Raw genomic sequence first — 23457 nt, forward strand, 5'->3', positions numbered from 1 at the left:
TATATAGAAAAACTAGCTATATGCCTGGCATTGCCAGATCTGCCTACCTAAATCTTGCGGGAGAAGAAAAGCAACAATGATGCTCTTGTCCTCATATCCTGTCCTCATACCCTGTCCTCATATCCTTATATACCTTCCCCATATCTCAACATCATATCCTGTCCTCATATCTCATTCTCATATCCCAACCTCATATATTGTCCTTAAATACTGACCTCTAATACCATCCCCCACACTAACTATTCTGTGTAGCTGCCTGTCGGATGGATAGTCAGCAGGATGTTTAAAAGTCCTGGGTAATCTCTGCAGCCCAAGAGTAACATAGACTTGCATGGGACTTTAGATAAAAGCCCCAAACCCTTGCATAAGGGAATGGGTTAGGGTTAATTAAAATGTATTATTTTCTTAGATGATATATAAGTAAAATGTGTTCTAAGTTTCATCTAAATATCTCCAGCCATTTGAAAGTTATGCTGGAGTTCACCCTTGGTATTAGAATGCCATTTCTTACCTGATGGATACATATGGGAATAAATTACCACTATTCTCTCTGTGCCACTCAGCTATAACAGAAAATGTGATATACTGTATATTCTTATTTACACAATAACATAATTGCAAACATATAAAGTCGATTAAAATACAGTAATTATTTAATCTTTACATTTGTTTTCAGTTTTGGTATGATCCACGATGGAGAGGGGAATATATGTAAGAAGTCTGAAGGCAACATAATGTCCCCAACCTTAGCAGGACATAATGGGGTCTTCTCTTGGTCTGCCTGCAGCAGACAGTATTTGTATAAATTTTTAAGGTATTGTAGTTTTATTATATTGTAGTATGTTCCTTCTTGCAGTATTGTCATCTTATGTACTTTTGGTACCCATTTATCTTTGATTAAAGTTGGTGAAAGTAAAAGATTGTAACCAAAACAGTCATTTGTTGGGTAAAGTGTACCAATGAAAAATAATTTTTAGACAACCAATGACATACTGTTACAGACTGCAAAGAATTTGTCTGTATTGAAAATTTTCAGGAAGGAAGAGTATTCTTTGACAAGAATTGTTTGTTCATTAACAATTGTTTGCAAGACAATATTCACAGAACATTCTCAGAAAGATTGTTCATCCTTCACCCAATGTCAATGATCATCTATGACCAGGCTTAACAACTTTAATGGCCAATATGAACTAAAATGTGTATGGCTGCATCTGTGAAACAATCATTCATTAGTTGATGGTTCATACCACTGTTCTTTAACCCTTTCAGGACACAGGGCTTTTGGGAATTCCCTTGCGTCCTGGTACTTAAGGACGCATAGCGTAACTATCCCCGTATCCTGTCCCCGTTACCGGTGTTTGAAGCGTGCTCACGAGCTGGTGATGCTTCAACCCCGGTGGGTCCCAACTGCTATCAGCAGCCAGGACCTAGGGTTAATGCCCGGCATTACCATTTAGATCAAAGTTGATTGCGGCATTTAAAATGCTGGGTTAACATGCCGGTTAGCTCAGCGGAGCTGAATAAGCCCCACCCCTTATAAAAGTTTGAAGCCCCCCCCCCTTTTCCATTTTTATATTAAAATTATGTAATCAAAAATAAACATAAACCTATGTGGTATCGCCGTTTGCATAAATGTCAGAATGATCAAAATATAAGGTTAGTTAAACCACATAGTTGATGACGTACACGTAAAAAAATACCAAAGTCCAAAATTGTGCATTTTTGGTCACTTCATATACCTTAAAAAATTAATGAAAAGCGATCAAAAAATCCTATCAAAACAAAAATGGTACCGATAAACACTACAGATCACAGCGCAAAAAATTAGCTTTCATATAGCCATGAACATGTAGTAGTAATTTTTTTAAATAAAATAAAACCTACATGAATTGGGTATCCTTGTCATTGATTTACAGAATAAAGATAAGGTGTAATTTTGACCAAAAAGTGCACTGCGTAGAAATGGAAGCCCCCAAAAGTTAAAAAAAATTGCATTTTCTAAAATTTCACCACACAAATAGTTTTTTTTTGTTTCGCCGCAGATTGTTATGAAATAATTGATGTCATTACAAAGTACAATTGGTGACTCAAAAAACAAGCCTTTATTTGGGTCTGTAAGTACAAAATTGAAAGAGTTATGATTTTTAAAAGGGAAGGAGGAAAAAACGAAAGTGCAAAAATGAAAATTTATTGGCATAAGAAAAAAAAAGGAGAAACTGGAGGGGGTGCCTTGTGTGATACCGTATGGAAATGAGAAGGAACAGAACTGGGGTGTATTACCCCTAGGTAGTGGCTGCTCACCTGGGAGCAAGTAAAAACTTGCGTATCAACCCACAGAAGGGGTTACAATATAGCCGGAACCGCTGCTAAGCCTGAGGTCACAGGACAGAGAGAACCAGTCCTGGATGAAGACTTGTAGTGGACAAAGAAAAGACCTTGTGAAGGCGCTGCTGGTTCCAAATTGGATGTAATAAACCAAAGCCAGAGATGCAGGTAAACTAAACACTGGATGGTTTATTATAAATGCATTAAACAATAAAAAGATTACGCATTTTTTGGGGAGCTACCCCCTTCTTCAGAACAGTGTACATACAGTGCATACAATCAGGCTTTAAATATGCACAAAAAAGACACCAAGCACTAAAGTGGGAGGGGCCACATTGAGACATATCACAATGTTAGGATAATAAAGATATGACATTAAATATAAAAATACAAATTAAATAGACAGAAATAGGCATGACAACTTAATAATCATATGGGTCGCAGTAAAAAACGGAATGTAAATAGTAAACCAGTGGTGGCAACATCCGGACTGCTGTTAAAAACAACTGGAGCACAGATGTAAATAGTGATGACGTCAGGGGCGGCAGTGAACTGTGTATTGCTGCGCTTTGGATGGTGTTCCCGAGCACGGCAAGCTGTAGTCACGGATGCGTGGCTAAGGAACGATCGTCACGTGACAGCAGTGGTCCAATCAGGGAGTCTGAGACCCAGGCAGGAACAGTGTGACCTGTCAACGAGTTCAGCGCCGTCTCACAGTGCCGGTACCGGCCACTATGATCATCGGGCGGTGCTGTTACTCACTGATACCGATGTCTGCACTGCTTTACAGTAGTATTGACAGTTAGGTAGCTGTGCAGGAGGCAAATACATTACGTGGAGGATTATGAGTGGATCAGATCAATAAATATGCAGGCAATATAGAGCAAGTATAGTGGTGAATAAAAAATGGAGGATCAGTAAGTACAAACGATGTACAAGTCTTGAAAGAAAAACCACAATTGTATACAGAAATACAATTAATGAGGGGGGGGGGAGGGTAAGTATATAAGTGCATACCATAAGAGGATCTAATACAATCCTGATTATAATGAATACAATAATATAAGATATATATATACAGAGAATGCATAATTAAACACTTACATATATGCAGGGATGTACGTACCAGAAAATCAAAGTGTGGTACACTCATTATCTAGTATAGAGCAGAACACAGATAGCAGGGCGTAGCATAAGTGGATGCTGACAGTAAGTTAAATGCACAGATTTACAGGTTACATTATATCATTTCATTTAAACCCCTAGGGAACAGAGTGCGGAGAGTGTGAATCCAGAAGTTTTCCCTTCTTCTTAGTGTATTATACCTCTGGTTCACATCTTTGTTGACCTGCTCAATGGAAGTGGCCCGAATGGAATTAAAATCTCCATTGTGGTGCTCTGTCATGTGCCGTGAGACACACTGTAGTAGGAAGCCATGTGCTGTGTTTCTGCAGTGTTTATTCAGGCATTCCCTGAAACAACATATGGTCCAACCAACATATTGTAGGTAGCATGGACATTGGAGCAAATAAATTATTTATTGTGACCCGCAGTTGAGAAATGACTTGATAGGGAAAGTCTCTCCGGTAACAGTGGAGGAAAATTTCTTACATTTCTGTGTGATGACTGGACAGCATTTACATTGTGGTAAACCACATTGGAAGCTCCCTGTAGTGCTTAGGAAGTTGGAGGGATTGACTTTTGATTTAGACCTGAGATTGTTCTGAGCTACTAAATTGCGACAGGTGCGAGCTCTACGAAATGTGATGGGAGGTTTAGACGGAAGAATACTGCTGAGGTTGGGATCTTTTAGTAGGATCGACCAATGTTTGGTCAGTATATTTCTGATATCTTTGTGTTTCCTACTGAAAATGGTGATGAAATTGACTGAGCGATCAGTGGTACTTGAAACGAGTTGCTCAGTTCTGGTAAGTAAACATGCATTCTGGTTAAGGGAAAGGGCTCTGGTGTAGGAGGACTGCACCAGAGGACGGGGATAGCCCTTGGCTTTAAAACGAGCCTTCAGTATGTTACTTTGAGAGAAACAGTCCCCCTCTCTGGTACAGTTCCTCCTAATCCTTTTCAATTGACCAAAAGGTACGTTACATAACCATTTTTTGTAATGGCCACTGTCAAAGTTTAAATAACTGTTACTGTCAACCGGTTTGAACTGCATTTAGTGTAGAGGGAATCATTATCATGGGACACTAGAACGTCCAAAAATTCTGCAGTGTTGGTGTAAACTGTCTGAGTAAACTGTAGAGAACAGTTGTTGGGGTTGAGGTGTGTGAGGATTTTGTCCAAACTAGTCCTGTCACCTTTCCAGACAATGAAGATATTATCAATTAGTGTTGAGCGGCATAGGCCATATTCGAATTCGCGAATATTCGCGAATATATGGACGAATATTCGTCATATATTCGCGAATATTCGCATATTCGTTATATTCTCGTTTTATTTTCGCATATGCGGATATTCGCGTATGCGAAAATTAACATATGTGAATATTGACGTATACAAAATTAGCATATGCAAAAATTTGCATATGCAAAAATTTGCATATGCTAATTTTTGCATATGCAAATTTTAGCACGCCAGTCTCACACAGTAGTATTAGAGCCTTCTTTACACCACACAAGCTGAAAGCAGAGAGGGATGATCACTGTGATGTGTACTGTGAAGAAAAAAAAAAAAAAAAAAAAAGAATATTCGTAATTACGAATATATAGCGCTATATTCGCGAAATTCGCGAATTCGCGAATATGCGATATTCGCGAATAATATTCGAATTGCGAATTTTCGCGAGCAACACTATTATCAATATAGTGACAATAATAAATACAATTGGAAAAGAGATTATGTTTATATATACGAATACTTTTTGCAAAATAGCCCCATAAAGAGATTTGCAAAGCTAGGGGCCACTCTGAACCCCATTGCAGTACCAGTATGCTGCATGTAAAGTTGACCCAAGAACTCAAAATAATTAAACACCATCCAAAGCGCAGCAGTACACAGTTCGCTGCCACCCATGACATCATCACTATTTGCATCTGCACTGTGGATATTTTTAACAGCAGTTCGGATGTTATCACCGCTGGTTTGCTATTTACATTTCGTTTTTAACTGCAACCCATATGATTATTAAGATGTCATGCCCGTTTCTGTCTATTTCAATTTATGATCATTTGTATTTTTATCTTTAATGCAATTTTTATTATCCTATTGTAACTATGTTGTTTATTGTAACATGTGATATGTGTCAATATGGCCCCTCCCACTTTAGTGTTTGGCGCCCTTTTTGTGCATATTTAAAGCCTGATTGTATACACTGTATGTACACTGATCTGAAGAAGGGGGTGGCTTCCCTGAAACATGTAATCTTCTTTTTATTGTTTTATGTGCATTTATAATAAACCGTCCAGTATTTTGTTTACCTGCATCTCTGGCATCTCTGGCTTTGGTTTATTACATCCAGTTTGGAACAAGCAGCGTCTTCCAAAGGTCTTTTTCTTTGTCCACTACAAAAATGAAAATTGTATATATAACCTACAAAAAAAGGACCAATATATGTAAAGGGTTCAAACAGTAACCCCCCAAAAGAACGGCAAATCGCCACCAATACAATAAACCTACAAAGGCATCTGCCCAAATTAAATAAACAAATGTCACAAATTGATAATTAATAAATGTTATGCTTTATTTATACACACAAATTCATATAACAAACAATGGATATACCCATCCTCCCTTAAAAAACATATACACATGACATAAGACAATATTAAAAAATCAAGTAGATGGGGGGAACATCCTGGACAAAAGATGATGATATGAAAAAGTATAAATATATTCGCACTCACATAGGTATATGACTAACAAAAAAATATATAAGGATATATGTTCATCAATATTGCACTATGCCCATATCAAAGAATATTATAGTACTATTCCTTATGTGCAAAAAAGGAAAGGGGGTTCTATAAGTGATTATGATCACTGCAACTATAATAAAGTGACCAGTGCATGTGCACATTTGCAACCTAAGGTGCAGGGCAAGGTGCAAGGTATCATATCATAGCATATAACACTGTTCCAATATACCATACCAATCAGTCTGAGGTGCGCAGAGTATACTCCATGATTTCCCCCCACCTCACACTCCAACGGGTTTCATCAAGTTTCCTCTAGGAGTAATGAGGTGGGAGACATGTGGGAGCATTTATAATGCTTTTAATTAAGGTTTGGCCAATGTCTAACCTTCATGGAGGCGCCATAGATATGTGGCGCTTCCGTGTCCACGCAGCCCCAGCACACGCCGCCGGGACCCGTCCGTCGACTTCCCCATTCAGCCGCGAACAGCGACGGCAAGCGCTCAGCATCACTCGGCCATGTACAATACTGGCAATTGCCAGGATCTGAGTACAAAACAGGGATAAACATTAACACATAAAATAAACACCTAAATATGTATGGGAGAGTTTAAAGTGAATATGTGTGATTGGGAGGTGAGTGAGTGATGTAGTATGGGGAAGATATAACAAAATCAGTGTATGTGAACATGGGTCACAATAATAAATACTGCACAGCAAGTGTGAAACAAAATGAAACACTACAAATGTGATTCAACCCATGAAAAGAAGAATAGGTATGTGTGAATGAATAATAAGGAAAGTGTGTTTATGTAATGAATAAATGTGCTGAAAGTGATAATATTGTGAAAAGTGAAAAAAGATGTGTGTAATATGTGATATAATATATAAATGTAATAAATATCCATCCACATGATGACATAATTAATAAATAAGAATATAAGGTGATACTCTAAATGAATATAATGAATGAATAAATACTATCATTAATGACTACCGTATATACTCGAGTATAAGCCGACCCGAGTATAAGCCGAGACCCCTAATTTCAACCCAAAATCCCAGGAAAAGTTATTGACTCGAGTATAAGCCTAGGGTGGGAAATACCTCATCCCCCCCTGTCATCATCCAGACCCGTCATTAACATCCTCATCATCCCCTTGTCATCATCCCACACATCCCCTTATCATCCCACACATCCCCCCTTCATCATCCCCTTGTCATCATCCCACACATCCCCCCTTCATCATCCCCTTGTCATCATCCCACACATCCCCCCTTCATCATCCCCTTGTCATCATCCCACACATCCCCTTATCCCACACATCCCCCCTTCATCATCCCCTTGTCATCATCCCACACATCCCCTTATCATCCCACACATCCCCCCTTCATCATCCCCTTGTCATCATCCCACACATCCCCTTATCATCCCACACATCCCCCCTTCATCATCCCCTTGTCATCATCCCACACATCCCCTTATCATCCCACACATCCCCCCTTCATCATCCCCTTGTCATCATCCCACACATCCCCCCTTCATCATCCCCTTGTCATCATCCCACACATCCCCTTATCATCCCACACATCCCCCCTTCATCATCCCCTTGTAATCATCCCACACCCCCCCCCTTCATCATCCCCACCCCCCTTCATCATCCCCACACCCCCCCCCCCTTCATCATCCTCTTCTCATCATTCGCCCTCAGTGGTCTTCAACCTGCGGACCTCCAGAGGTTTCAAAACTACAACTCCCAGCAAGCCCGGGCAGCCATCGGCTGTCCGGGCTTGCTGGGAGTTGTAGTTTTGAAACCTCCGGAGGTCCGCAGGTTGAAGACCACTGCGGCCTTCAACATGCGGACCTCCAGAGGTTTCAAAACTACAACTCCCAGCAAGCCCGGGCAGCCATCGGCTGTCCGGGCTTGCTGGGAGTTGTAGTTTTGAAACCTCCGGAGGTCCGCAGGTTGAAGACCACTGCGGCCTTCAACATCATCCAGCCCCCTCTCACCCCCTTTAGTTCTGAGTACTCACCTCCGCTCGGCGCTGGTCCGGTCCTGCAGGGCTGTCCGGTGAGGAGGTCGTCCGGTGGGATAGTGGTTCCGGGCTGCTATCTTCACCGGGGGCGCCTCTTCTCCGCGCTTCCGGCCCGGAATAGAGCCGTTGCCTTGACAACGACGTATCTGCGTCGTTGTCAAGGCAACGTGACTATTCTGAGGCCGGGCCCGAAGCGCTTAGAAGAGGCCTCCCCGGTGAAGATAGCAGCCCGGAACCACTATCCCACCGGACGACCTCCTCACCGGACAGCCCTGCAGGACCGGACCAGCGCCGAGCGGAGGTGAGTACTCAGAACTAAAGGGGGTGAGAGGGGGCTGGATGATGTTGAAGGCCGCAGTGGTCTTCAACCTGCGGACCTCCGGAGGTTTCAAAACTACAACTCCCAGCAAGCCCGGACAGTCGATGGCTGCCCTGGCTTGCTGGGAGTTGTAGTTTTGAAACCTCTGGAAGTCCGCAGGTTGAAGACCACTGCGGGTGGGGGAGTTCACTCGAGTATAAGCCGAGGGGGGTGTTTTCAGCACGAAAAATCGTGCTGAAAAACTCGGCTTATACTCGAGTATATACGGTAATACATATATATGATGCCACTATGAATGAATAAAAATAATTAATAATACTGTAAATAATGTGCGAGTGTGAACAAATACATAAATAAATCATTAAACATATGACAGAAAATTAAAAATGTGAGTGACTGAATGATAATTAATGAAAAATGTGAAAGAATGTGGTGAAAAAGGAGAGAAGATAAAGATATCTTGAATAAAAAAAGTAAATTTAACATACCGGTATAACGATTAAAAGATGATCCCTGAAGAAGAGTCCAGATCAGAAAATCGGCCAAGGCGGTGAGAACTGCATGCATCCCAAGACATGCAAAACTAAAAAATAATAAAGATAATAAAAAACAACAACATTAATAATTACATAATCAAAAATATTATAAAGCTATGTCCCACACATAAACGACATAATAAAGATGCCCCCCATATTGACTAAAAATAAATATAAAATCAAGAAGCAATGAGTTTACAAGAAACATGAGAAACTAGTGTTCTCATTAAAGGGGTACTCTGGTGAAAACCTTTTTTTCTTTTAAATCAACTGGTGGCAGAAAGTTAAACATATTTGTAAATTACTTCTATTAAAAAATCTTAATCCTTTCAGTACTTATTAGCTGCTGAATGCTACAGAGGAAATTCTTTTCTTTTTGGAACACTGATGACATCACGAACACAGTGCTCTCTGCTGATATTCTCTGTCCATTTTAGCAACCGTGCATAGCAGATGTATGCTAAGGGCAGCATGGTGGCTCAGTGGTTAGCACTGCTGCCTTGGGTTCAAATCCCAACAAGGACAACAATAAATAAAGCGTTATTATTATTATAATAACGTCAGCAGAGAGAACTGTGCTTGTGATGTCATCAGAGAGCATTCCAAAAAGAAAATAATTTCCTCTGTAGTATTCAGCAGCTAAAAAGTACAGGAAGGATTAAGATTTTTTAATAGAAGGAATTTACAAATATGTTTAACTTTCTGCCACCAGTTGATTTAAAAGAAAAAAGGTTTTCACCGGAGTACCCCTTTAAGTCCCCAGGGTGATGATGTTTTTAACTTAATAATCCACTTACATTCCTTCTGTCCCAATGCTCGCATAATGTCTCCTCCACGAATTCCCAAGTGTACACAATCAATTCCTCTGAATCTGAGATTTTGCCATTGACAGTCATGAGATATTCTAAAATGTCTTGCGATGGGTTTCAATATTGATATGCCTTCCTTATCCGTTAATTCAATACTCTGTGCTGCTTTTATATCTCGAATATGTTCCTGAGCTCGAACTCTCAACTCCCTAGAAGTCATCCCCACATAGATTAAGCCACACAAGCAAGTAGCGTAATAAATCACTCCTGTAGTTTTACAGTTGATGTGATGGACAATTTTGTATTCCTTCATTACCATTGAGTCCACAAATACTTCCGTCCGGAGCATTTGGGGACAGATGGAGCAATTACCACATGGTACTGATTCCCATTTCGGACCTTTTGAGGAAACAATGAAATTAGACTTAGGGGATACATAATGACTTTTTACAAGTATGTCTCTCAAAGATTTATTGCGTCGGGCTGTAAGTAATGGTTGATTTGGTAAAAGTTTTCTTAAATCATGATCTTGTTTGAGTATAGGCCGGAATTTTTTCATGGAGTCCATCATGTTATACCAGCCTGTGTGGTAGTCTGTAATCATTCTAACCTCTTCTGATTCATTATTCATGATCTTGTTTGAGTATAGGCCGGAATTTTTTCATGGAGTCCATCATGTTATACCAGCCTGTGTGGTAGTCTGTAATCATTCTAACCTCTTCTGATTCATTATTTTTAGGTTTGTTTTTAGGAATCAGTAGCCGAGCTCACTGTTGTTGTTTTGCTCCGATACCATCCTAGTTGAATAACCCTGTTGTGAAATCCTAGTTGAATACCCCTGTTGTGAAATCCTAGTTGAAGACCCCTGTTGTGAAAATCTGTTTCCTAAATCAAATGCCTGCTTCTTAAATTCTTCTTCCTTATTAAAAATCCTCCTTGCTCTTAAAAACTGTCCATATAGTACAGCTTTGATAGAGTGGGGTGGATGGCAAGACTTGACATGTAGCACAGAATTGACCCTAGTGTCTTTCCTGTGTATTGCAGTTAGTAAATGCCCATCTGAGTTGTTGGAGATTCTAAGATCAAGAAAATCAATGTAATTCCTACTAATAGTATGAGTCAATTTGATGTTCAAGTTGTTTGAGTTTAATTTTTTCAAAAAAGAAAGTAGAGATTGTTCCGTACCTTGCCATATAAACAGAATGTCATCGATGAAGCACATCCATGTGATCAATTGTCCATCTTCTGAGGTGTCATAGGTGAGTATATTTTCACGTTCCCAGTGTCCAAGGAAAAGATTAGCATAGGAAGGTGCGCATTTCGCGCCCATTGCCATGCCTCCTTTTTGCAGGAAGAACCGGTCCTTAAAAGTGAAAAGTTTTTGTGAAGTACAAACTCCAGTAAGGTCACCAACAGCTCTAAAAGATGGGGATCCAGTCCCCTCATCTGCAAAAAAATAATGACTTATTTAGCCCATGTGTGTGATCAATGCAACCAAATGTGTGTTTTTTTTCTAGGGTAATTCCTTCAAGTCTTTGCAACACCTCTGTGGAGTCCCTGATATAAGAGGGCAGGTCACGAACACAGGGTTGTAAGTAATAATCCAAAAATTGAGGAACAGGTTCACATAACCTGCCCCCCCCTGAGACAAGTGGTATCTCTGGTGGGTCCTGAAGGTTCTTGTGGACCTTGCGTAAGAAATATAGCGTGGGGACTATCGGGAATTGAACTTTCAAACCATCCTATATTTTTTTATTAATTATATTAACCTCAAAGGCCTGGTCCAAAATATCAAATAGTTGTACTTGGAACAGTGTGAGGGGGTTGCTGCCCAATCTGGAATAACAGTTAGAATCATTCAACTGGCGGAAAGCCTCCGCCTCATACTTTTCAACTGGCCACAGCACCACGTTTCCCCCTTTGTCTGCAGGTTTAAAGACTATTCCTTTCATCTTCTTCAACTCTCCCAATGCTTTTCTTTGTCCCACTGTGAGATCGTCATGTCGTTTTTGTTGAGATATATTCTCAAATTCCTCAATCATAGATCTAACAAAAATTTCCACAGCTGGACTCAAGGTTAGAGGGGGAAATGCAGTCGATTTTTTGCTGATGTCTCTGGGGAACTTACCCTCAATTGGCTCCTCCTGTTCCAGAAGTAATGCCTGTAACGCCAAGCGCTCCGGGTCCCGCTGCATCCCTGGAGCGCTCACGGCGTCTCCCTGCTTTCAGCGCTCCGGTCAGCGCCGCTGACCGCGGGCGCTGCTCCACTCCCACCAGTGGGGACGTGATCCGTGGGACGGGATGTGCCCGCTCACGGACCGCGTCCCAGGTCTCTTAACCACCACATCCTCCTTCACTGCCCTCCCGGCGCGCGCTATCTAGGGCGTGCGCGTGCCGGCTCTGTGAAATTTAAAGGGCCAGTGCACCACTAATTGGTGCCTGGCCCAATCAGTTTAAAACATATAAAAACCCACTTCCCCTTCCTGTCCTTGCCGGATCTTGTTGCCCTAGTGGCCTGAGAAAGTGTTTTGTGTATCCCTAGCCTGTGTATCCAGACCCTTGCCGTTGCCCCTGACTATGAACCTTTGCCGCCTGCCTTGACCTCTTGCTACGTCCGACCTTGCCTCCATCTTGTCCTTGTGTACTACGCCTATCTCAGCTGTTAGTGAGGTTGAGTCGCTATCGGGGGATACGACTTGGGAGTTACCGCCGCAGCAAGTCCATCCCGCTTTGCGGTGGGCTCTGGTGAAAACCAGAAACTTCTTAGAACCGGTCCCCTGGTACGGCCCATGTCATCGCCTCACTAGCACAGAGGATCCACTACCTGCAAACCAGTCCGGTTCCTGACAATGCCTCTAATGTGCGGAGCGCTTCCAATTCCTCTGCTGCTGTGAACATATGGGAGACAGAATTTTTAGAAAAATGTTTTTTAAGTAGGATTTTCCTAGCAAACAGAAACAGATCTTTAACCATTGTGAAATACTGTAATCTGGGCCTTTCGCTGGGCAAAATGTCAGCCCCAAAGATAATACCATTTCCTGATCTGGTGTGAGTGTCTGTGAGGATAAATGAATCACCTTAACAGTTTTGTCCTGCGCTTGGGCAGATGTCTTTGTAGGTTTATAAAAATGAAAATTGGCCATGTCCTTAAGGCCAACATGGGCTGAGTCCTTAAGGGGTTAATCCACCAACTTTTATCTAGTGTGTGTATCCACCATAACTCATAAATAAATTAAATACTGTGTTTCACCTTGGGCTCCATGACAGAAGAGTATTATAGGATAGACCAGCCAGTCAGTTTATGGAGTAATTATTATGTATATTGTTATGTTGTCCTATGGTATGAGTCTATTAAAGGGGTACTCCGGCCCTAAGACATCTTGTCCCCTATAAGGGATAGGGGATAAGATGCCTGATCGTGGGGGTCCTGCCGCTGGGGACCCCTGCAATCTTTCATGCATCATCCCACTATCATCAGCCTCCAGATCGAACATTGTGATGTCACGGTTCCGTCCCCGTGTGGCGTCATGCTCCGTCCCCTCAATGCAAGCTTATAGGAGGGGATGTGACAGCCGTCATGCCCCCTCCCGTAGGCTTGCATTGGGGGGCTGAGCATGACATCATACGGGGTCGGAGCCGTGACATCACGATACTCCGGCCCCGTGATCGTGATTCATCAGACAATGTTTGCTCCAGAGGCTGATGATAGCGGGGTGCTGCATGAAAGATTGCGGCATCCCCAGCGGCGGGACCCCCACGATCAGGCATCTTATCCACTATCTTTTGGATAGGGGATAAGATGTCTTTGGGCCAGAGTACCCCTTTAAGTTATGTTCAGTTACTTATATTATCTCTAATTGTAATTGATTGTGTTGGGCTATGTTCACATCATCATTAGCGAGCTCCTTTCGGGAGCTCCATTATACACACTGATAATGGTCTGGGACAAAGGTTGTGACAACAGACACCAATAGATAAGGACAGGTCCTATTCACTTTGAATGGGGTCCATCAGGGTTCCATGAGATGCATGTTATTTTGCATGACTTTAGCATGATTTAGCTTACTAAACATGACATGCAGCAGTAGCCCAGTAGAGAATGCATGGTGATGCATGGAGATCACTGGGGGTCTCAGCTGAAATACCCCTTTAATTTAAAGAGTACCTTTCATGATCTTGTTAAACTTTATAATCCTCCTAGTTCACTGCCCCTATAATGATAATCCTCCCCTGCCTTTTTTATTTTTTTATTATTTGTTAGTTTTCCACCTTGATATTGCTCTGTATTTTCTGCTCAGTCAGATTCAAAAACTCTGAAGCCATAGAGGGGAGAACTTCCTCCCTCACTCTGCTACACACAGCCCAGAGCATTTCAGTGTGTGAGATGAGCTCTGATTGGATAAGGTTGCAAACACACCCCTCAACATTTCCTGATTTTGGACTTCTGCCAGGCCAGCAGGAGTCCAAAGTCTGTGCAAGAGATGGGGGGGGGGAAATGTGCTCTGGACAAGTAGGGAGACACCTAGTGGCAGCTTTTTTAAGCACAAATAGAACATAGAAAACTTTATTTTTTTTAAACAAAGTACTTTAGAAAGATTTTTTTATTTACCATAATAAGTGCAACAGCAAAAATTAGTTTTAATGAGAGTGCCCATTTAAAGTGCAACTGTCATGGATATTGTACCCCCCCCCCCCAGACTAATAACCTGATAGTATAGATGATGATACTTGTAATGCAGCTATACTTTTGGCTGCTCTTTATCACACTTTATCAGCAGGAAAATAGTTTTATCATGCGCTCAGCAACAGACGGATAGATGTAATGCCCCACCTCATAGCAACATAGTAACATAGTTCATAAGGTTGAAAAAAGACCAGAGTCCATCAAGTTCAACCTATAACCCTAATAAGTCCCTACTGAGTTGATCCAGGGGAAGGCAAAAACTCTCATACTAGAGGTAAAAATTCCTTCCCGACTCCAATATGGCAGTCAGAATAAATCCCTGGATCAACATTCTGTCCCTATAAATCTAGTATACATAACCAGCAATGTTATTATTCTCCAAAAATGCATCCAGACCCCTTTGAACTCTTTTACAGAGTTCACCATGACCCCCTCCTCAGGCAGAGAATTCCACAGTCTCACTGCTCTTACAGTAAAGAACCCCCGTCTGTGCTGGTATAGAAACCTTCTTTCCTCTAAACATAGAGGATGCCCCCTTGTTATAAATACAGTCCTGGGTATAAATGGATCGTGGGAGAGATCTCTGTACTGCCCCCTGATATATTTATACATAATTATTAGGTCTCCCACCTCCGTCACGCCTATCCCCTGTGAGCGCTGGGACCGCTGTGTGATTGACACACACATCCCCACCCCCGATGTTCATGATGTACGGGCCGGCGTGACTCCACTGAGTCTTTACATATTATGTGCACCTTTATGATATACAGTGCCCGTTCTCCTTTTCTTTCTTCTGGTGCCAGAGACGCGCTGCTTCTGCTTTCACTAGAGGCAGAGAGCTCGCTCCCTGCCTCTAGCACTGCACAGGCGCACTGAGCTGGTGGCAAACAATGGGAGTGAGCGCTTTCTCTCTGCCTGTAGTGAAAGCAGAAGCAGCGCGTCTCCGGCATTAGGAGAAGAGGAGTACGGGCACTGTGTGTGTCAATGGATCTGTGTGTCAATCACACAGCGGTCCCAGCGCTCACTTACAGGGGATAAGCGTGACGGACGTGGGGCATTACGATCCCCAGCCACGCCTATCCGTCTGTTGCTGACCGCACAATAAAACTATTTTCCTGCTGATAAAGAGTGATATAGAGCAGCCAAAAGTATAGCTGCATTACAAGTGTTATCATCTATACTATCATGTTATTAGCCTTGGGGGGGGGGGGGGTACAATATCCATGACAGTTGCGCTTTAAAAACATTTTCCAGGATTGGAAATGGACTATAGTACCAAAAAAAAAAAAAAAAAGTTCCACCATAAGTCCCCATCATGCCAACAATGATGACATGTTGTTCATGTGAGGCTGCAGCCAGTCACTGGCCCAGGGATCACTTCTTGAATGTATGGGACCTGACTGCTGACAGTGATTGGTAAACAATGTGCGTAACATATTACAGTAGGCCTAGCACCAGAGGAGCAGTAGGACTAGAGCAGTGGCAGTTTTATTTTAGGCGCAAACAATTTACCCCCTATTAAAATCAAATAAAAAAAATTTAAATTGTATCTAAAAGCTAGGTGAGAAAATTCTTAGTGCTTGTGATAGAGGTAGCATGATGTGCTTTTCAACTCACAAACTAGCTCTAAGGCATTTGGGGAAAATAATCCCCTCTACATTATTCCCAGGGTCTTAAAACATACCATGCAATGCCTGAAATACTTTGCTTAAGTATTTGATTGTTTTATAGCGCCTATTACAAGTCTCTTTTTATTGACCATTTGCTCGGTGACAGGGAGGATATTGCGCCTACTATGTTGTTAGCTACAGGAACACTATCAATTTCTCATTTCACAATGTTACTGATTGAAGGAAATGGTATTAAAACATCAGTAAGCTGTGTAAACAGATGTTTGCCCAGCGTTCCTGGAAAAATGTAGTTCCCTAGAGCAAAATAACACAACCAGCATATACATAATCTAGTAACTGTGGAAGTTGACTTGATGAACAGTTATCTGCTCCGTAACATGGTTTCAGCTGTTTAAATACAAATTCAGGAACATTATGGCACACTAGCAAACTAACAGAGGTATGCTCAGTGCAGATGAAAGGAGAGCTGGCTGCCAGGGATTCCATACCACATTTATATTATTTACCACACCTTCAATAGCTGTTGTCATAACACTTGTTTGGCAAACAGCTATTCCTCCAGTTCTTCCCCTATACATGCACATTAGGTTCAGCCAATCATGCATGTGCTCTCAGTATGGAGAGGGAAATAAGCTGCTGTCAGACACATCTGGTGTCAGCTTATCTTTCATGAAAACAAAAGGATATGGCGTTGCAACAGTAGCATGCCTGATCTTTCTTTTATTTGACTTCATCTGTCGAGGGTGAGTTGGGACACCCCCATACACATAAGATTGTTGGTCACTCCAGATATAATTGTCGGGTTTAAAAAACTTTATCAATATGAGCAAGGTTACCTTATTGAAGGCTCATCATTGTTTGTTCGGCAGGAATCCAGCTCCCAGGGCCCATGCGAATCAGCAGAATGAGTTCATTGTTTGCACCTACATTCATACATACAAGTGTGGCTATGCCTGGTACGGCAGCTCATCATTCACTAAATGAGCAAACCAATGTGCCAGTGTAAACCATGACAGATGCTTCAGCGCTTATTAGTTTACTACAACCAAACACAAGAATATGGGGGCTCAACCTCTATATCAGAGAGTACATATCAGGGTGCAGAGCAATCTATCCCAATAGCCATACACATCGGTAACAACAATATTCTGAATGTAATATTAATCTTTATTAGCAAATAATATACAAAAATGCATGGATAGAAAAAGACACAATACAATTAAAAACAATTAAAAGCTCCTACAAAACACGAGGGGAGAATATAACCACCCACAAGTGGGCACATGTACATAAATAATAGCTAATAACATTGCTCGACCCATCCAAAACTTCAACCTAATTTGTAAATTATATATGTGGCAGAAAAAAATTGATACTGATACTGAGGTGTGCATTGCATTTTAGTATATCTGCGTTTCTTTCTTTTTTTTTTTTTTTTGTGCATTAGTTCACTATGGCTCCTTCTTTCTGCTGAATATTGGAGATACCAGCAATCAGACCTTCACATTATCCAAGATTGTGAGCATATGTTAAGGCTAGAAATCAGACATTTACTGTATTAAAGGATTTTCCCATAGTGACATCCTAAAGACATCCCCATTCTCATGATTAGTGGGAGTTCTGTGGATAAATAATATTTTGTTTATCCACAGAATATTAAGAATGTATTGAGTAAAAGAATGTCACCCTAAAAGCAATCGCAACATAGAAGTCCCCCAAGGGAGTTTCAGTTCTAGTTCAGAGCATTTAAATGAACATCAATTCAGCCTTTGTGAACATACTATGTCAGTGTTAACTCTGAAGACTAGAAAAGTACAAACAGTGTGTTCTACAGTATATGCCGTAAACTGATAAGCAATAGGCTCCTGACACATTCCAACTGTTTAGATTTCATTCATCATTGCAGGTCTTACATGTGCAAAGCATTGAACCTAGATTATGAATCACCTTAGTCCAGTATGTGTAACATTTGTATTGTATCTCCATGTTTGCTGCCCCCTGTATAGTATGGGAACAATAGTCCTGACAAAAACCATCACAATTCTTTTTCCTGTAACTATAGAGATGACAAAACATGCTTATACAAGTTTCTTTTCACTTTACACATAGAAAGGTTCCCACTGAACTCACATATATTAGAAATCTTCCAGAGCTAATGTTGGTTACCCAGCTGTTCATGCATTTGTCATTTCCAGTACTTTCTTGGATTTTATTTCCTGAAATTTCCCTTATTTTTATTAGAAAACAATGTATCTCTAATGTAATAAGGTTCACCCATTGATAAATATATAATAAAAAAGACTGCCAACACTAATAAAATACTCATATTCAACTATAGCTAAAAGTTATCTGTCTGTCTGTTTTATCTATATATCTCAAAAGAGGTGCACCACCAAAATGTAAGAAAGTAGGGTTCAAGAAGTCAACACCTAGCTCCAAACTATTAACACAATTGTGTTATGCTGTCTTCAGATAATATTGAGATACAATACTCAAATAAATTTGCGAAGCAGGGTGTTTTTTTTATTGGTTTTTTTTTATTTATAAAAACTAGAAATAAACTCAAAGAACAGGGAGAACATTTCCAAATTAAATGTTTGGAAACGCAGATCTCCCAAATGTGAAGCCAGACTAAAATAAGCATATCTTGCCAAAATACTAACACTTCCATGTTTTCCAATTCAATAAACATACCAAGCATAGATATACTCATTTACACTAAAGAAAAACAAAAATGCACAAAGTATGTTTAAAAATCTGAAACATAGTTTTGTCATTAATCATTAAAAAAAATATGCATGATTATACAAAAACATACAATACACAAATACAGTATGTGTAGTGCAACACAGTGCATTTTGAAAATTTTCAGACCCTTTTTGTAATGTCTGTTTATCTGTATTTTGTATTTTCTGCTTTGGTGCTTTGGGTCCTGTTCAGATATTAGGTTTGTGTCTCAAAAGTTTTGGTGAATTCTCCCTGGGATGGGAAGAGATAACCTTCTTGACTTAAAGGGTACCTCTCATCAAAAAAACTTGTGATATATTATAGATTAATGTATGCAGAATAACTTTACAATTGCATGTTATTAAAAAATATGCTTCTTTCTATTTAATTTTCCATTTTGAAGAAATGACCACTAGGGGTCTCCCTACCAGTCCTGTCAGCAAGCATTTCAGACTCATGCTGGAGTCCTAAACACTACGAGCTGCCAGTCTGCTTTGTTCACAAAGGAGAACACTCAGAGCTGCCAGCCTGCTTTGTTCACAGCCTGTTTGGCTGTGAACAAAGTAGGCTGGCAGCTCTGAGTGTTGAGGACTCCAGCATGAGTCAGAAATGCTTGCTGACAGGACTGATCAGGAAAAATACAATAGAAAGAAGCATATTTTTCATTAACATGCTATTGGAAAGTTATTCAACATTCATTAATCTAAAATATATCAAAAGTTTATTTGATGAGAGGTACCCTTTAAGCACTGGGAGGATATATAATACCTCTTCAGGTGCTGTTCTGGGCTGGTTGTTAGACCTGAATTCTGGCCATGTTGGCATTATGTTTACTATGTCTGTCTGTGCACATATACTGAGCTTTAACCATGGATATCTGTCCTGTTTGATATATAGATTTTAACCTGTTTAAGTACATTTGTTGGGTTTTATTATTTGTGTATGTACTTTCTGCATTTGCTTTATGCTAACTTAGTCTGTATTCACACTGTGAGTTTTGTCAGTCCTGTTTTGACCTTGTTTGATCCTGCAACTCCGAGGATAGAATCCTGTTCTGAGCCTTGTACTAATCTGTCTATCTAGGAGTGAGTCTTCTGCCTGTACCCATGCTTGTATTTAGGATTTTTTTTTCTTCCTAGTCCAGTATCTTGATCCCTTGGTGGAGAGTGCCCGCTGGCTAGGAGCTTATTTTGCTTTGGTATTGATGCCCCTCTATGCTTGGAGTGGGTTGTCTAGTGTGTTTCTTGTTCTGAGTCCAGTGTGAACAGTGCTCTTGATTTCCTGACCCATTTAGTGTTCATCCCCTGCATCTCCTTGTTTTGTCTGCTGTAAACTTATCCTCATATGTAGTTCATATAATCATATCTGGCGTTAATCTTGATTCCGGTTTCTGAACTGTATGTTATTATGTGATATCCTGCCTTGTTTGTATTTACATATCTGTTTGTTGGTTCCATTATGTTCCTGACTTGTTTCCCAACATGTACAGTTGTTTTTTATTTTTTTTTACTCGTACGCCCATGCCCTTTTGTGGAAGGAAGGGACCAGCTCCAAGTTGTCGATCCGTCATTTAGGGCAGATGGGCAAGTAGGCAGGGAGAGTGGTTTATAGGTACAGCTTTAGGGCTCACTTCTCCCTACTCCCCTGTTCATGACACTTTTACAGTTTTTTTGTTGCGGACTGTCATAACTGTCATAAAAAAAAAAAAAAAGAACACCTTTTTAAATGTCACAAAAGTGTAGAAAAATTTTAGTGGCAGGGTCTTAATGCTAAGGAAAACAGTTGATTGTTAATTGCTTCAGCCATGGGTGACCTTCTAGAACTTTCTCCCACCTGAACATGGGATCCTGAAGTAATTGATCTTGAAGTCTACACCTCCTAGCATCACCTGCTTACATGGGCAAAAGTGGGAGCACCAATTACAAGAACCGTACTTGTAATTACCGCTCAACGTGGATTTAGACAACCAATTCCCAGAACATAAACTTTTAAAGCAACTGCTGGTGAGCTCATCGTGTAAACGTTTGCTTTTTCTAAAAGTTATGATGGGTCTCACCAATCTGGCATCTCCAATTGTAGGATCTTTTTGGATTAAAGGCCAATTTTTGTGTATGGCTTTTTTTTTATAATACTCGCAACTGGACTATACATGAACGAGAAGCAGAAGCACTCCACACCTGTAACAGGAGAAACTTGTGAGTTCTCTTGCTTTTATTTTCTATTTTCAGGGCTGCTACTGGATTTTTTTGCAGGTTTTTTGCATTTCAAAAGTAGATCATTACGATTGTGATCCTTAACTTAGGCCAGGAACTGATAAAGTAAATCCTCAGGATAACCTCTTTTTTTTTCAGGCGCATAATAGGCTCCAAAGCTTGTTCTAAAAAAATATTATCATCACTGTTAATGCGTCTTAGCCTAAGCAGTTGGCTATAAGGGATGGCTCTTTCTATATGATCTGGATGGTAGCTTCTGAGATGTAAGAGGGTGTTGGACACAGTATGTTTTCTAAAGCCTTTTGTAATTAGCTGACCGTCCACAACACATACCTGTATGTCAAGGAAGTCTAAAGTGGAATCACTGATTTTGTGTGTGAACCTTATGTTATAGTCATTGGGAGACTTCAGATAGGTGACAAAATCCTCAAACTCTTGGACTGTGCCACTCCAGAGAATGAAGATATCGTCGATATATCTGAAAAAGCAACGGAGAAATTTAAAAAATGGATTTATGGTTAAAAACACAAAATGTTGCTCAAAAGAAGACAAAAATAAATTGTAAATTGGCAAATGTGCATGCCACCGGCATGCCCATCCCCTTACCGTTCACTTGGGTATACCAAGTCTCATCAAAAGTATTATGGTTGAGAATAAAGAGAAGAGCTTCACAAACAAAATCAGTGAAATCATTACTCTTATCAGTATCTTTGAGAATGTCCCTGATGCAATCTGTGCCCTTATGCTTGGGTATTCTGGCATAAAGACTCTCGACGTCAATAGACACCAAGAGACAACCTTCCTGCCAGTAAACACCTTCCAATGCCAACAAAAATTTGTTGGTGTCCTTTTATAAGAACAGCACTTACTTTAACAGGGAGCGGAGAAGCCAACCCACATACCTGGAGAGACATTCTGTTACCGAACCCACCCCAGAAACAATTGGTCTTCCCGGAGGTGACTCTAGACTGTGTTAGTATTTTCTTCCTAAAATACATAAGACTCTAGAGTCTAGAGTCTTATGTATTTTAGAAAGAAAATACTAACAAAGGAATCTGGGGTGGATCAGCAACAGTCTGTCAGCAGTACGTTTGGAGATGTTACCTCTCTCAACAAATTGTCTGAGATTGTAAACCTGTTTTGTACTTAAGGGTAGGATTATGACTGAGATTGCGGTAGGTGGAGCTGTCAGTCAGTTGTCTTAAGGCTTCTAACTGTACATTGATCAATTCTGCCAAATCTGCTAGGCAGACCGTCTCCTCATCTATCATTTCTCCCAAAACACTAAAATCTACAGGGCCCACCACAGCTGGAATTTCACCTGTTTTCTGATCATCTTGAAAACTTTTATTCAAAAAACACTTTTTCAGATTTCAACAGGTCGATCTCAAAATCAGTGAGACTGAACTGTTCAGGAATACAGTAACTGAAGCCCTTAGATAATAACGAAACAACTGTATCACTGAGTACCAGTCCTGTTAAATTGTTCACAGGAGGAGCATCATACATAATGTTGGTCTCAGTTGAAAGACCTAAGTTGGTCTCTGCCATTAGACCCTCTTCCTTTTGTCTGTTTTATCAAACTATGTGAGAGTAAAAGTGGAGTGATTTTCCCACAGCAACCAATCACAGCAGCACTTACCAGTCCATGGATTGCAGAAGCGATACCAGTCAACTGCCATTTCACACGTCAGCAAGCACTTCCTAAGGCCAGCGATCTGGCCCTAGAAAGTGCACAGTGATACAGGAAACGGCATTGGGTTAAAACCAGAAGATACTAAAGGTTGCCATACACATTAGTGGCTGTCGGGCAAACACCATACATGTGAATGCTTGGTTCCCCTAGTGTTTATGTGTTCTGAATAGAAAAGCAGGATAGGCTGATGCCAGTCAGCTCTGGCAGGGACTTATTGCCCTCTAATAAATATTTATAATCTCCCTCGGCAGAGATCCCACACGTTCACGTGGGGAGGGGGGCTTTGGGTCAGACTGTTGGGGTATTATCGGCACGGGTAAAAAATGTGAAAGAAAAGTAAAAAAGTTTTGAAAATATAAAAACTTCCATAATAAAATTGTTAATAATCCCCCTTTTCTCATTTTCCAAATAAAAACTGTAAAAAAAATAGTTACACACCATGTGTAATTGTTTGAACTATTAAATTATTACATTCTTGATCCCACATGGTCAGCAACGTAAACACAAAAACAATCCAAACACACAAACTGCTGATTTGTTCACATCCAAGAAAAAATGTAATAAAAAGTGATCAAAAAGTCAAACGTACACAAGTAGTATTGTTATAA

The 23457-nt window shown here is 40.6% G+C and overlaps 1 protein-coding gene across 2 annotated transcripts in view; it reads left to right on the top strand.

Annotated features, from left to right (window-relative positions):
- The window catches only part of ADAMTS16 (ADAM metallopeptidase with thrombospondin type 1 motif 16), a 263619-nt gene that overhangs the window by 78604 nt on the left and 161558 nt on the right, over positions 1–23457 (top strand). For both annotated transcript variants that reach the window (XM_056520819.1, XM_056520820.1), the window contains one exon: positions 677–814. In XM_056520819.1, coding sequence (XP_056376794.1) covers positions 677–814 — 138 coding nt within the window. The remainder of the gene's footprint in view (positions 1–676; positions 815–23457) is intronic.

Source organism: Hyla sarda, chromosome 5 (assembly GCF_029499605.1).
Source record: "Hyla sarda isolate aHylSar1 chromosome 5, aHylSar1.hap1, whole genome shotgun sequence".
Taxonomy (NCBI): domain Eukaryota; kingdom Metazoa; phylum Chordata; class Amphibia; order Anura; family Hylidae; genus Hyla; species Hyla sarda.